This window comes from Sceloporus undulatus, chromosome 8 (genome assembly GCF_019175285.1).
Source record: "Sceloporus undulatus isolate JIND9_A2432 ecotype Alabama chromosome 8, SceUnd_v1.1, whole genome shotgun sequence".
Lineage (NCBI taxonomy): Eukaryota > Metazoa > Chordata > Lepidosauria > Squamata > Phrynosomatidae > Sceloporus > Sceloporus undulatus.
In genome coordinates this window covers 4001061-4017274 of record NC_056529.1, presented here as the reverse complement: position 1 = coordinate 4017274, position 16214 = coordinate 4001061, and the positions used below count along the sequence as shown (strand labels likewise).

General features: G+C 44.2%; 1 protein-coding gene across 5 annotated transcripts; it reads right to left on the bottom strand.

The window, feature by feature from the left end:
• Positions 1-16141, bottom strand: LOC121914937 (heat shock factor protein 1-like). 5 transcript variants are annotated; one of them, XM_042438741.1, is made up of 15 exons: positions 14890-16141; positions 14290-14475; positions 9468-9664; positions 8225-8333; positions 7449-7576; positions 6302-6426; positions 5510-5585; positions 4964-5028; positions 4026-4125; positions 3683-3810; positions 3318-3548; positions 2392-2497; positions 1933-1998; positions 1609-1715; positions 1-588 (listed from the first exon to the last, which is right to left on the bottom strand). In XM_042438741.1, the coding sequence occupies exons 3-14, from the start codon at positions 9588-9590 to the stop codon at positions 1656-1658; spliced, it is 1317 nt and encodes a 438-aa protein (XP_042294675.1). In that variant the 5' UTR covers positions 9591-9664; positions 14290-14475; positions 14890-16141; the 3' UTR covers positions 1-588; positions 1609-1655. The 5 variants fall into 5 exon arrangements, with proteins under 5 accessions (XP_042294675.1, XP_042294676.1, XP_042294678.1 ...); XM_042438742.1 differs by having other exon boundaries at positions 15026-16141; XM_042438744.1 differs by lacking the exons at positions 1-588; positions 1609-1715; positions 1933-1998; ... (8 more) ...; positions 8225-8333; positions 9468-9664 and adding an exon at positions 11971-13353.
• Positions 16142-16214: the final 73 nt, after the last annotated feature.

The following is a 16214-nucleotide window of genomic DNA, read 5'->3' as shown; positions in this document are numbered from 1 at the left end:
CGTCAGGAATAAAGTCTTCTAGAACATGGCCACATAGCCCTGAAAACCCACAAAAATACTACATTTAGTATTGTCTGCCAGATTCTCTCTGGTGCCTCATCAAACTACAAATCCTAGGATCCCACGACATGCAGCCACGGCACTTAAAAGTGGTAGCAAACTGCTACAGTTGTGACATGTGAAAAAGGCCTGTGCTTTTGGAAAGGAAAGACGGAAGCAGCAAGGATTTTTGTAATGCGACAAGAGATGCAGAAAAACAATATCAGGATGAGGGTTACTTCCGACAACCCTCAACAGAGATATAGCAATAGTAACATCTGTGCATCTGTTCTGAGCAACCGACTCCACTTCTTTATGTTCAGAGAGGTAAAATGTTCCCACAGGAGGAAAGAAAAGGCACACATCACATCAAGCGAAGCAAAAGATCAAACACTGTTTGCAGATAGAGAGGTCCAGTTGAATGGGATGTGTGGGGCTTTGGTTTTTCGACAAGAACGAAGCTGTAGTTGCAATGAGTTGAACTTCATCAGATACATTCATAGCGTTCCTGCACAAAGGGCTTGTGTGGTTGGCGCATGACATCTCCTCCTAGGAAATCAAAGAGAAAGGGGAGACTGTTTCTATCAACACACAAACTGGTCGAAGGTATGGCTAGAAATGGACAAGGTTCCTAACAAAATAGGAAACGACACCAGTGTATCCATAGGAGAAGAGGAACAGGTTTGACTATGCAAAGTAAAGGATGTGGTTTGTGCTGACATGTACCCGATATGAAGAAACTCAGCCAAGGTATTGACTTCTTTTGTTTTTGCATTTTTAGACTACCCATTCAATTACCCTCCAACTATTCTGGTTCAAGAGGGACAGTTCTCATTAACCCTCTATCACCCCACTTTCTCAGCAGACTTTAAAATGTCCCAGTTTCTCTCTCTTCTTCCTCCCACTTTCCCTCTTCGTCCTTAACTTACTTTGTTGGTGCAGACTTACTTCAAAGTGTAAAAGCAGTCTATACTCCATTAACTCAGAAAGTGGGGAGAAAGAGGAGACTAGAATTTTGCCCTTCCCAGTCAGCTCAGGCAAAAGCAAACTGCTGCAGTCTCTTCTAGCTTCTCTGTTCTTCCTCATTAATAACTATGGCCATCTTATCCATACACCTGTCTTGCTTGGTTACATGTGTCTCAGTTTGAACTGTCTGAGGCTATACAGTCTTAGAACGTCAAAGTGTATTGCGACAATAAATAATTTGCAAGGCAATGACGACGATGAAGAGCCAGTGTGATGTATTGGTTTGAGCACTGGACTACAACCCTGGGTTCGATTCTCTGCTTGGCCATGAAAGCCACTGGATGACCTTGGGCAAGTCACACACTCTCAGCCTCAGAGAAAGGCATTGGCAAGCCTGCTCTGAACAAAGCTTGCTGAGAAAACCCCATAACAGGGTTGTCGTAAAACAACAAAATGAGGATGAGGATGAGACTGTCGCTTCCCTGCATCAGTCTGTTGCAACATTCCTGCTGGAGACCCTTGGATCAGCAAAGCCATACTCTGGTAGATTTCCACTTTATTATTCCTCTTTTCTACCTGTGAAAAGTCAGCTATGAGCATTACCTGGGCAAGAGGCATCAAAATGAGGATCCAACATTCAGAAGCACATCTTATTTGCATTCCTCTCCAGATCGGCAGTGAGCTTCTGCGTCTTGATGCAGAAACACAAACTACAACACAAAGGGTGCAAAAGTATATTAAAGGAGGGTTGGGAGAGTCAGAAAAGTGGTTCAGCAACAACATGATCTCTTGCAAAACATATCAGTGCTAGTCAATACCAAATGCGGTTTGTTGGTAGGGGACATAACAGCCTAAGGACCAAACTAGGTGTCAGTGGACCAGTGCATCCATTTTATGCACAAATCTGTTCAACTCAACACACATTACCGAGGACAAGTTGGCCTCCACATCATTCAGATTCCATTCGCTTGCAGGTATAGCGGGGCTGAAGACCTGAAAGGAGAAAGAAGGCATATTTTCTTACAAAATGAACACTGATGACACACCACCAAGAAGAGTTTTGTTATGTGAAATCAAGGTTTAAAAAAGGAATAACAAAGAGAAATGATTTTGAAGCAGTGTGGAAAATGTTGGTACAAAAGGTTTTAGTAAAAGAGGAAGGTGGTTTACCTGCACAGGAAGAGTTACAATTTTGGAGGGTAAAGTAATATGAAGACATTCGGCTCTGGTGATGGGGAAGGAATTAGTGATAAATTAATAGTATTATACCTTTCTGGAATTACGATTAGTATATGCTGAAAAGAAGACAGTAAGAAGAATGAAGACATAGCAGCCTACATAAGAGTTTTGAGAACCAGGTTTATGTAAACCTAGATAAGGACTTACATCCAAAGTGTTGCCAGTTTCCAAGTTGTATGATTGGTTTCTCAGCAGGATCTGAAGGCCTTCCAGATTCAAATCGGCACTTTCCAAAGGATTAGACATTTCTGCTCTGAGAAAACAGCATGGGAAAGAGATTCCTTTAGGGATTTAATATACAGGGTCATAGAGATTATTAGTGTCTTACATTTTCCCTCTCTTCACCTGTTCTCTAAGGAGCAAGTACACAACGCATATGGTTTTGTTCATTTTATCCTCAGAAGAGCTGTGATGTAGGGTTGGCTGAGGAGTAACCGGCCCCAAATAATCCAAAATCCTTCATGGCTAAGTCAACATTTGAACCCAAGTTTCCCCATTCAGCACCTGTATTATATCCATTGTACCATCAGCTACCATTTTATATAAACAAATTTCTTCAGCCAAATATTGTGGCCAAATAATTTCAGTTGAAAATTACAACCATGCATGGATTTAATGAATTTCAGTCAAACAAAAAAACAACAACATCTGAATGACCTCTAGGAGTAAATTATTCCGACATCTCAGAGATCCACACATCCCTCATTTGAGTCTCTCTCCCTCTATCTATCTATCTATCTATCTATCTATCTATCTATCTACGCACGCACACACACACACAGTTGCCCCTCCTTTCTTTCGGACTTGAGATCCGCAGTCTTGAATATTCACAGAGGGGCGACCTCCATTATTTTTAATGGGGCACATCCCCCATGCACTTGTGGGCATGCACCTCATTCAAGGGGCCTGAATATACATAAGTCTCCATTTTCGTGGGGGAGCAGAATGGATCCCCTGTGAAAATGGAGGGCCAATTGTATATGTATACACACACACACACATTTGTCCCATGCTCCACTTTCAAGCCAGGGAGCAGGTGATGCTGGCATCCATGGTGCTGCTCCATCCCTCACCTGTCCAGAGGTTCCCTTCTGCCTCTTCCTCCATGTGGCTGCAAACCTGTGGGCTGTGGCTCTTCGCAGCAGCCTCCTCTGCCATCCAAGACAGACTGAACCAGGGTGACCGGCAGGACAGGAGGGTCTGGACAGGCATTGCCACTAGCCAAGGGGAGACCAGGCTCTGCAGAAGCGGCCTTCCCTTCGGGGATAATGGGTTCTTCCTTGACCAGCAGGAGGCATGTGTCCCTGAACCAAAGAAAAAGTTTGAGCACCACACTGCCCCTTGCGCTTGACTTTTTTCCTCCTGAAATCTAACCTTAAGAGTCATTTCAAAGGTCCACATCCCTGAAAAATAAAAAATGCATTGTTGGGCTGCTTACCTTTCCTTCTCCGAATGAGGCTGCATTACTACAGCATTTGGCTGTGATGCTTCAGTAACATCGGAAATGATCGGCCCTCCGGAGATAGCAGGGCTATTGTTCAAGCATGAGGCCGGTTCTGTGGATGGCTGGAGATAGTCATGAAGGATAGATAGATGCTCGATAGATTAGATAGATAGATAGATAGATAGATAGATAGATAGATAGATAGATAGATAGAGATAGATTACTGATCCAGTCCAGTGCTCAAACCACTCCACCACTAAATGCTAAGCCTCCATTTTTCTGCAAGCTTTTTACAGCAAGCCAGAAAATAAGATTACTGTCTCAAATCCAAACTTACAGACTGGATGAAATAGGATTCATGAAGAGGATCCAGAGACAAATGCTTCTGGAACTTTGTCATTGGTGGAGCGGAGTTCCCATCATCCAGCATAAGAGGTCTGTTGGGAGAAGGAAGGTAGGACACTGCACCTCCATCATTTAGGACAGTGGTTCCCAGACTTTGGTCCTCCAAATGTTCTGGACTTCATTACCCAGAATTCCTGATTGTTGGCCAACTAGCTGGGGCTTCTGGGAGTTGAGGTCCAACACATCTGGAGGACCAAAGTTTAGAACTCACTGGTTTAGGATGTAGCTCTGTTCACAACCCTTGGGAACGCATGCTGAATCTTTCTAAAAAAGGATTGCCAAGCTGAGTGAGTGGTAGGGAAGACTGTCCCATTGGCAGGGATGTCGTTACAGATGTTTTGCCCTTTATGTTAAAATTCTGTCCGACAAATGGGTGGGCAGAATTCGAATTCCCATAGAACTTAGGGTGATAGGAATCCTATCATGGAATTTTCTTGGCAAGATTTGTTCAGAGGACGTTTTGCCTTTGCCTTCCTCTAAAGGCTGAGTGAATGCAACTTGCCCAAAGTTCCAGCGTCCATGCTCAAACCACTACACTCCCACACCTCCCTGGCCTTCGATAGCCTCCTTTCCCTCCAGATTTCCTCCTTTCACCCTCTTTTTTATGCTCTCTAAACACAAAATAAAAAAGTCCCAGCAAGCTGACAGGGTGCTTCTCCAAGAGAGGGCCTTGAATGGAAGCCGGTCAGCAGCTCTCTGACTCATCAGTTCGTCCCCATTCATGTTCCCGGTCACCATGGTGTCCACCCAAGGTCCGGTGACCCACCACGCCACCTGGAGCTGAGCTCGGGCCTTTTCTTTGCTAGGACGGGGGGGCAAGCCCCCTTTGAGCCCCTTGCCCACGCATGCGTCCCAACGTGAAGTACTTACAGTTTTCTCTTTATTCCAGGGTTGCCCGGGTTCGGTTGGAGCTGGCCAAAGAGAAACTGAATCAGCTGCCAGAGAAGAGAGAGCAAGGTCAGGCCTGTATTAGTCAGCAAGCCAAAGCTCCAGCATGCCACCTTCTATCTCTCAACACCTGGCACCTCCATGTTGCTCCCAAGGGTCAGCTGGCATCCAAGGGTCAGCTGGCATCTCAACCTGGGAACAAGATCACCTCCAAATAGCAAGCACTCTTGCATGGCTACATGCAATGCAGGCATGCAGCTGGAGAAACGCTGCTGCTTGGTATTCAATTGAATCATAGAATCACAGAGTTGGAAGAGACCCCAAGGGCCACCCAGTCCAACCTCTTGCCATGCAGGAAATCTAAATCAAAGCATCCCTGAAACTTATACATAACTAAATAGACAATGTACACTACAAACAAACTATGCAAATCCTATCTATGCAACTATGCAAACCCTACCTGCTGGGCAGGGTTCAAGCCCTCTGCCACCTTTTCCAGTTTGACTCACATCTTTATATACACATTACCTTGTTGATCACTTTCTGGTGCTGCGAATGGTTCTGCCTGAGGCACACAACTTCCCTCCACAAAACTTCATTCTGCCTGAAATGAACACAATGGAAACCCAATCTTTGACAAAGAAAATACTCACAAGAGTCAGTGGTGTGTGCTTGTGCACCTTAGTGCTACAAACTGCAATGTAACCTTGACATCCTTGTTGTTGTCATGTGCCTTCAAGTCATTTCCGACTTATGGCAACCTTAAGGTGAACCTATCAAGGGGGTTTCTTGGCAGGATTTGCTCAGAGGAGGGTTGCATTTGCCTCTTTCTGAAGCTGAGAGAGTGTGACTTGCACAAGGTCACCCAGTGGGTTTCTATGACTGAGAAAGGATTTGAAACCTGGTCTCCAGAGTTCAAGTCCCACACTCAAACCATTATATTACACTCCCTTCTAGCAATGTATATATATTTTTCAGGGAAGAGTATCTGTTTAAAAATGTAAAAGGATACAGGATTTAAAAGGATGCATTTGAACAGTCCTAATACAGTGGGCCCTTGGTATCCCCCCATGGATAGCAAAATTTGTGGCTGCTCAAGTCCCATTAAATACAATGCCATAGTAAAATGGTGTCCCTTACATAAAATGGCAAAATCAAGGTTTGCCTTTTGGAATTTATATATTTTCTTAGTATTTTCAAGGCATGGATGCTTGAATCTGTGGATATAGCGGGCCAACTGCACTCTTGCTGCAGCTATATAGGAGACAAGCAATATCTGGGTTCAAATATCCTGCAAACACAATATAGGGTTTACTTAACTGTTTCATGTCCTGCACCTGACATTCCATTGTTTCTTGCTGACTCCTGAGCACTTGGATTTCATACAACAGCCGGCTAAGGTCTTCCTGGCGCATCTTGGTTTCTTCACTTTTTACAACCGACACCTGATTAAAGAACAGAGAAGGAAAGTTGGTTTGGCTGAAGAGATGGTGATTTATGGGTTACAGAGGGACATACCATACGCAGACATGAGCTGCAGCTAAGAAGCCATTCACCCATTACATGTTTCGGCAAACCCTTGAGCATGCAAGTGCACTGCAGAAATAATGCAGTTTGACACCCCGTGAACTGCCACGGCTCAGTGCTATGGGATCCTAGGATTTGTAGAGTTGTGAGATTTGGAGGCTAGCAAGAGAGCTATTTCCTTTAAGGAACTATCCAGGTTGAGTCTCTCTTGTCCAGATTTCCAAAATCCAAAACCTTTTCCATGGGTGGCTGAGATAGTGACACCTTTGCTTTCTGATGCTTTCGTCTATACAAGTATTGCTTCATGCACAATATTATTTTTAAAAAAACACTGTACAAAAACTATTTAAACCATTGTGTATAAAATTACCTTTGTGCTATGTATATGAAACATATGCAAATTTCATGTTTATACTTGGGTCCAAGATACAATACTATGTATATGCAAGCATTCCAAAATCTGAAAAGCAATTCAAAATCTAAAACACTTCTGGCCTCAAGCATTTTGGTTAAGAGACACCTAAACCAGTAAACAATGGGACTAACATGACAAAACAATAAAAGGAACATTATAAATTGTTTAAGGCACAAAAATAATGCATCCAAGAAAGGGCGAACTTTCTTCCTCTCGGAGAAATGGCAAACATGAAACTTTGTACAGTACATTGTATACACACTTTTTTATATCTGAACATCTTGCGGACTTTCAGACATTGTTGAACTTCAGCTCCCAGCAGCCAACAATGAGGGACCATGGGAGTTGCAGTTCAATAACATCTGGAAAATCACAAGTTGTCCACCTGGATCTAAGATCACAGAGGGCCACTGTCCAAGAAATGGGTTTGATAAAAGAAATGTTTGGACACTGCAAGGGTGGTCTCACATATTGAACTTATAGATTTGCAAAATACTAATAACTGCAGTGTGCAACAACTCCTACCTTCCTTTTGATGTGTTCCAAGAGGTGCTCATGGCCTTGTAAGAAATAAAGATGCTGGAACTCAGTGTCATCGTGTTCAGGTTTGACCAGCCCACCTTGCTCAATATTCATCACTTTTCTAAAGCCATCTAAACGTAAGGGACAAATAGAAAACTGGAGAGATTCATAAGGACCACAAAGCCCATTTAAACATTACCTACGCACTTAAGACGATGCAAAGGTCGTCTATATATCTGAATGCTTTTAGCTAGTATGCTAAGGCGGGTGACAGCAAGGACGGTGGAGATAGCATCAAAGTCCCGAACTTTTAGCATTCAAAACACATTCCCTGTATTGTTTCCATAGAACTGGAGACTTTTGGCCATTTCCAGGTTGTATTTTTGGTTGACATGAGGCCAAAAATGTGATGGTGCGACAACTGGCCCCCACTGAAGACCTATGCCATGGTTGTGTATGTTTTTGTCTCCAGCCAACAAAATAATCAAAGTACAATAAGCAATGCAGAGTCCGTATCTAGACATGAATAGTTAGGCGATCCATAATAGATTTTTAATAGATTTTGGGAACTGATTGCTAATGGGTGATGTACTGTTTTTATCTCTTTCTTATGTTCTTAAACTGCTTTTCAATTTAATTGTTCTTAAATTGATTTTAACCCTTTAGGTCCCATTATCCCAAACTGGCATGACCAATGCTCAGGGATGATGTGAGCTGTAGTCCAACAACATCTGGAGGGATCCATGTCCTTCATCCCAGTATCGCAAAGAGTTACTCACACATATTCAGTTGCCGGACAAAACTGGCCATATTGTTGTGCTTGAAATACTTGGGCAGTACTTCCTTTGCAAACCGACCCTGATCAAAAACATGGAAGCTGGTGCCGTTCTAAAAGAACAAAAGAATTACATAGGATTAGGTCCACCTTAGCTGTACTTCGCAGTTGATGTTCTTGCTGAATGCCTTCAACTTACACCAACCTTAAGGCTGACCTCTCGCCGCAGTTTCTGGATAAGATTTGTTGATAGGTTTGCCATCGCTTTCCTCTAAGGCTGAGAGAGTGTGACATGCCCAAGGTCACCTAAATAGATTTCAATGGCTTTGCAGGGATTCAAACGCTGGTCTCCCAGAATCCTAGCCCAACACTCAAACCACTACAACACACTTGTTCTTCTTTGCAGATGCAATCTACATTCGATTAAAATTCTACACAAATGGGAAAATTGATCGCTTACAAATAAAACAAAGGTCTACCTCTGAAGATGCCAAAGCCACAGATGCTGGCAAAACGTCAGGAATAAACTCTTCTAGAACATGGCCACATAGCCGTAAAAACACACAAAAAACTATGGATGCCGGCCATGAAAGCCTTCGACTTCACATACCAGATACACACTAACCTAGGAGACTAAAGTATGCAAAGGGATCTTGCAGCACCTTTACAACTAACCAAGCAAGTCTACTTCATCCAAGGCATGGAAAGTGAAGTTTGGCTTCCAAAACAGACCTTGCAAATGATAGTGGGTACAATATATATCACACTCCTAGTCTCTCAGAATGCAAAGGGATCTTGTAGCACTTTTGAGATTAACTGGAAGAAAGAAGTTGGGAGCGTGAGCTTTCATAGGCTTCAGCCTACTTCCTCAGATTCATTATACGAAATCTCATGCTACCTACTTTTCTCTTTCAGTTAGTCTCAAAGATGGTACAAGATCCTTTTGCGTGCAGCTATATCTTCGAATTCAACCATTAGCGGCTCTGAGTTAATTACTATAACACCTTTCAATACTAATCAGTACCATCTAACGCAGTGGTCCTCAACCTTCTTAATGCCACAACCCTTTAATACAGTTCTTCATGTTGTGGTGACCCCCAACCATAAAATTAGCGGTGTCTCGGTTCCTAAGACCATTGGAAATATGTGTTTTCCAATGGTCTTAGGTGACCCCTCTGAAAGGTTCGTTCGATCTCCAAATGGGTCGTGACCCACAGGTTGGGAACCGCTGATCTAATGGTACTTACAATACTCCAGCAGATGAGATGGTTGGTGTCAGGATCTTCTACCAGTGTCCAGAGCTTGGTGAGAAACGCTGGTACATTACTGGTATAGCCATCCATAGCCAGCGAAGGGGGCGAATCCTGCATAGTTCTGTGTTGCTCGGACTACACAAGTCCCATATCTTTGCCCCAGAAATCTTCTTTCCTGACCCTCTCTTTCCCTGCATAGGTCAGAGGGAGCAAGAATCATTTAGTGATTTGGCCCAAGCTGAGAAAATGCCACTCCCTCCCACACAAACACACAAACACACACACAACTCACATCAGCAGCACCGCTGGCTCTCTTCCAAGCTCAGCACAATGTGGAGGGATGGCCAAACGCAGGGAACAATGCCCCGGAATGAATGTGCACTGTATTTGATGGCACAAAAGCCGTGAATAAAGATGCAGCATCATGCAAAGAGAATACCCTTGCTTGCACAAACACAAGAGGACCGGAGGTCAGCACATCACTGGAAATGGCCAAAGGAGCGCCTGCTAACTCATCGGTTCCATAACGCAACCTGAAGGAGGTGCCTGTAAACGCATCCTGTAAAACTATTAACAACTGTTAATAGCTTAATCGTATTTTATTGTGGGTGGGAAGGTTGGGAGGGCTTGGGATGCAATGGACGATGAGACATTATAGTATGCTTATTGTATTTTATGGATGTTTCATTGTTAGCCGCTTCAATCTTTTTGGAGAAGTGGGATACAAATAAATATCATCATCATCATCATCATCATCATCATCATCATCCCACCTTGGTCAGCTTCTAATTTGCTTTTCGACCAGTTCAGCTCTTCAGGATGCAGAAAGAGCACAGCCGATATTCCATGTATCACAAATAGTCACGGCCACATAGGCAGATTTAGAAATGTTTGGTGCCTATTGTAACTGTACAGTTATTTTATTGTTAGCTGCTACTATCTTTTTGGAAAAGCAGGATACAAATAATAATAATAATTAATTAATTAATTCCAGGGCAGTCAGAGGTCAATCAGCATCATCCCAGGATGTGTGCATGCCTCCAAAGCCACCTTTTCTCTTTAACAGGCTTGCTTACAACTAGACCTTTCCCACTTCAGTCATGCCAGCTAGTCTATGATTGCAACAGCCTTCAAACCAGAGCCATGTTCTGCAAAGATAAGAGCCCTAGGAAAATGTTCTAATTGTATGCCAAGGGGAAAGGAAGATGGCACCGGTGCCACCCAGAGCCCCTGGCACTAGTGTTCCCAGTTTAGCATCAGCTCAGGTATCCAAGTTTCCAAGCCAAAGTTATCAGCCCCAATTCACTCCTTTTCGCTGGAACACTGTCACAGGAAGAAAGATAATGTATTTTTGCGGCTTGGAAATTGAGACCGAAGTCTTAGTTAAAGGGGCTATTTTGAAATGGATGTGAAATGCAAGGATAGTATTATTTCTTAATGAACCATCGGATAGCAAAGATGCCACTATCTCAACCACCTATGTGGACCATTTCGGATTCAGGAATTATGGATAAGGGATATTTAACCTGCGTAGGATTAGGAGATTAGGGTTTACATTTCCAAAGGTTTTCTTGGTGGCCTCGGCCAAGTCACACTCTCTCAGCCTCAGAGGAAAGGAAAGGCAGGCCTCCTCAGAATAAACCTTGCTAAGTAATCTCCCTGACAGTTTCTGTCTTTGGTTCACTATTAAGTTGAGAACACCTTGAAGACAAACAGTAATTAATAATATCAACACTTCAGAATGGTAAAACTCTAAGGAGCACTTACAAGCAAATAACCAAAAGACAGTTGAAAAACCATTGCTCCTGCTAGTAAAGTGTAGAGAAAATTTATTGCATTCACCCTTTGCAACTCCAAATGCAGTTGAGGACAGTGGTTTAAAAATAAGTCAATGCTTTTAACATGGGTTTTTTTAATTCCCATAAAAACATTAGGTAGAGGTATACAATGATCCATGTGTATTATTATTACATGCAAGTCTTTATTGTGAATTATAAACAACACCAATGATGCTTTTAAATGGCTATGGCTATAAAAAGGAGTTGGAAACGATTAAAATCTTCACCCATATAAAAAAAGATTTTAAAATAACCAGTGTCTAAGACCCAGTCAGACCAGTGTCATTTGCAGCCAATTCCAAATAGCAGGCTTGGGACTTCAACTCCCATGTTCCACTGATGGTTTAACACAAGGCTAGGAATCATGAAGCCCTCCACTTCTCTTGGTGGACTACAACTTCCAGCAGCCCCAGACCCAGTTGAGGGTTGTAGTCTAACAAGGTCTGGAGGGCCTCCTCATTCTCATTCCTGTTTTAGGGTGCATCTACACTGTAGAAATAATGCAGTTTGACCCCACTTTGGCTGCATCAACACTAGAGACATAACCCGGTTTGGCACCGCTTTAACTCTTTCTGGCTCAAGGCTAGGGAATTCTGGGAGTTGGAGTTTGTTGTGGGCCCGGAGCGGAGCGGAGCTCTGTTCTGGACCCCACAACATACTCCAACTCCCAGAATTCCATAGCCTTGAGCCAAAAAGAGTTAAAACGGTGCCAAACTGGATTACGTCTCCAGTGTTGATGAAGCCCAAAAGTGCGGTCGCTCCATCCTATGGCATCCTGGGAGCTGCAGTTTTACAAGGTTTTCAGCCTTCTTTGCCGAAAGTACAAATCCTAGGATTTTGTAGAATGGAGCAATGGCAATTGAAGTGGTGTCAAACTGCATTATTTCTACAGTGTGGAGGCACCCTCAGTGACCCAGAATACTATCCCCTGCCTTGATCATTTAAAGATATGTTCCAAAGCAGCAGTTCACTCTGGCAGTCAGTTGACCCAAAATTATTTCCACCTCTAAAGAACATTTTGCCCTGCATTGGAGGCACACGGCACATCTGCCCACTGGCGAAGTCACAGGTATACTGTTGGCGGATTATCACCGTACCATCTTGTTGTCGGCAGGGTATACTTTTTCAGATTTGGGCAGTGCTGGATGAAAGCACTCACTACTTCTGTGGAGACCCCACAGTAGCAGTGGATCTCTCTCAGACGCACGCATCTCTTGGCCAGTTCGATCAGCGCCAGGTTGAGGTCGCTGGACGCAATGGCAAAGAGTTCCAGCACCTCCAAGGTCTGACTGTAGTACCGAGCGGCAAGCCCCAACTGATCCACCATGTAGGCAAAGTTGTTAAAATGTAAAGTGGACACGGGGATGGACGGCCTGAACATTTCAGCCATCTTCCTCACGTGGACCACGGCAGCGAACTCTATCCCTACACGGAACTTAGGGTGTCGCTCGGCCATCGCGGCCCAAATCTCGTCCGGGATGTGGCAATTCATGCCGTTGTAGTAAATGTCCAGGTACTTGAAGGGCTCTCTGTCTGGGTGCAACAGTCTCCTAAACATTTTCACGGACAGGAGGACGTAAGTGACCCCCAGCGTCGAGAGTTTCGGACAATGAATCAGAACGTCTGCTACGGTGTCCGGCTTCAGCATGTTCACTCCCGCTGCGTGATTGTTGATCAGGAAGGTGCGCAAGTGCGGGCTGTAGGCAGTCATCAGCCACACAGTATTGTTGTCGAGAAGGAAAGGCATTCCCCTGAAGTCGAGATGTTGAAGCGCAGTGTTGTCCGGGTTGTAGCACAGTCTCCGGATGCCTTGCAAGATGTCTTGGCCTGAGTAGAAGAAAGGACTGGTCCCAGCACACACAATGCGCAGAGAACGCAGCTTGCAGTTACGGTCAGCCATCGCCTCTAAGAGGTCACAGATGCCCCTCCGGTTTATATTCCTGGCCTGATCAAGCACCATCTTCAAGTACCAGATGTGTTCCATACAGTGGAGAAACTTCATCAACATGAAATACATTTCCGACGGAGACTCGTCCTCAAAACTAAAAGAAGATTGGCAGGCAGAAAGAGTCACCATTGCAGTACTGACTGACCTGATGTTAGCTAAAACTTTTATCACATCTGGAATGCAGCTGTTAATAATCTGTTTTCCATTCTAGAATTAGAGGCACAAACCACCAAAATCTGCTATTGTTTCACTTGCAATGGGCCCTAGGTAGGGTTGCCATATCCCGGGGTGGCGGGACATTCCCTCTTTTGGACCGTTCTGCACGGTCCCGGCCCGGTTTTGCTTCTGTCCCGGGTGCCCCCTGGGTTTTGTTAGGGCACTGCCATGGTGGCGCTTTTGGCCGCTCTTACTTGCGGCCGCTCTTACTTACCGCTGCTGCCGCCGCCAATGTGGCTGTTCTTGCGGCAGCCGCCACCGATGCAGCCTTCACCGCAAACCCACAAGCCTTCAGAGTTCTGCGCAGGGCTCAGTAGGAGCCTGGAGCTCCTCTGGTTGGCTGGCAGGCTGGGTATTTTGTGTATTTATTTATGTCCCCTGTATTTTTATTTAGTGGATTTTTGGCCCCATCTGTGTGTATTTATTTTCCCCTTTCTGTATTTTTATTAAGTGGATTTTAAAAAAATATGTCCTACATTTGAAATTTTTGTCCTACATTTGTCCAACATTTGTCGCGGTTTGGAGGTCCTGACTTATGGCAACCCTAGCCCTAGGTATCTGCTGGGGTTCGGTTCCAGGACCCACCATGGGTACCAAAATCCATGGATGCTCAAGTCCCATTAAAGAGAATGGCACAGTAAAATGGTGTCTCTTATATAAAAGGGCAAAATCAAGGTTTGCCTATGGGAATTCGTATATTTTTAAAGTATTTTCAAGCCATGGATGCTCGAGTCCCTGGATAAAAAAAATCAGCGGAGAAGGAGGGCTGACTGTACTGTAAATAAACTAGACCACCGACGCGGCATCTCCTTACCTGATTTCCGTGTAACGCCAGACGTAAGAGGTGGAAACGGTGGCAGCCCAGTTCTTGCAGACGCGCGAGGCCAGGACCCGGTCTTTGACAGACAAGAAAGAGAAAACGTGGGCCAGCATCTCCACCGGTATAAAAGGCCAAGGGCTTTGGGGTTCGTCATCGGCCATCCTCCGAGGCATCTAACTACTGCAAATATAATAATAATAATAATAATAATAATAATAATAATAGTAATAGTAATAGTAATAACAACAACAATTTTTTATCCATGGAATCAAGCATCCATGGCTTGGAAATATTTTTTTAATATGTATAAATTCCAAATAACAAACCTTTATTTTCCATTTTATAGAAGAGAGACTGTTTTTACGCTGCCATTTTATTTAATGGGACTTGAGCATCCATAGAGCATTCTTATCCATGGGGAGTCATGAAACCAAACAGGGACCCACTGTAATAAAGTGTGGCCCCAAAGGGAAAAGAATTGCCCCCAAATGCCCTCCAGGGAAATGGAGGACATTTTTATGACACCTTGGCCCAATATAATCCCAGGAGAGGCTTTTACCAAATTGTTGAAACTGCGGATTGTGCTGTTCCTACCTGTTGCCTTGTGTTTGGATGCTCTGGATGCTGCAAACTGGCCTTGGGTCTAAGCAGGGATAAATGGCAATGAACTCAAAATAAAATATATACATTTAAATATATATATATAGCAAGACTCACCTTCCTCTCTCACCTGCTTCTTAGGTTCTGCAGACAGAAGAAGAGTCCAAACAATTTAATAATAATAACAATTCTACAACAATCCCAAGCCTTCCTGGTTTCTTTGCAAAGATGCAAACTGGTCCTCGCCTGGGGCCCTTTGATTGCTTGCTGCACGTGCTGCTGAAGCATCACCTGTTCAGGGCTTGAATTGCGCATGATGCGCAAGCCTGGGATTTAACCCCTTCCCTCCTGAAGGAGAACAGGGCAATACAAGCCCTGCATTCTCAATGCAGTTAGGCAATGGAGGGTGGCAAACCCAAACTATCCCTGCAGGTGCCATTGATTTAATTATTTGGGGCTTCAATTGGGAAGGCTGGAGCCTTCCTTCCCCTGGGTGCAGTTGCTTGATGAAAGGAGACACAGGAGAAGCCCTACTTAGCTTCATGGATCCAATCCACACTGCAGAAATGATCCACTTTGAAACCACTTTAACTGCCGTGACTCAGTGGTAGGGACTTCTCATAACTGGAGTTTGTTGTGGCCCCAGAGCTTTCTGGCAGGGAAGGCGCAATGTCTCATAAAAGTACACCTCCCAGAATTCCCTAAAGCGGTATCAGACTGGATTATGTCTGCACTGAGTCTCGGCACCTGTGGAAAGCACTCTTTGAGTGTTGTGGTTGGGTGGCTTCCAAGTCTTTCCCAACTTATGGTCACAAACAACAAGGTTTTCTTGGGGTGCGTCTACACTGTAGGAATAAAGCTGTCTGATGCCACTTTTAAGTGCTGTGGCCCCGTCCTGTGCAATCTTGGGAATCTGTAGTTTTTACATGGGCAACCTCTCCCCAAAAAAGGGCTGGTGACCCAACAAACTTCAAATCCCATGCAGTTATAGTGATGTCTCACCGCACTGGAGATTCACCCTTGGCCAAGGTTTGTTCAGAGGTTTGTCCTTGCTTTGCTGTTCTCTGAAGCTGAGTGTGGCTTGAGTGGGTTTCCATGGCCAGGCGAGGATTCGAACCCAAGTCTCCAAAATTCTAGCCCAACACCCAAACCACTACGATCATGTAATGCTTCCCTGAACAGTATTGTCTTTAACTCAGTTTTTGAAGCTGGTTAAAGAAGAGATGACCCAACTGATGCAACTTGATACCACTTTAACTGCCCTGGCTCAGTGCTGGGGAGTCCTGGGAATTGTTGTTTGTTGTAGTGTCAGAGCGCTC

What these genes read in the sequence shown, in the direction of transcription:
- LOC121914937 (XM_042438741.1), bottom strand. Translation starts at nt 9,590, where the DNA reads ATGCAGGATTCGCCCCCTTCGCTGGCTATGGATGGCTATACCAGTAAT. An exon ending in TGTCCGGCAACTGAATATGT is followed by an intron (nt 7,577 to 8,224) that starts GTGAGTAACTCT and finishes CCTTACGTTTAG; the next exon opens with ATGGCTTTAGAAAAGTGATG. An exon ending in CCTGGAATAAAGAGAAAACT is followed by an intron (nt 4,126 to 4,963) that starts GTAAGTACTTCA and finishes TTCTCCCAACAG; the next exon opens with ACCTCTTATGCTGGATGATG.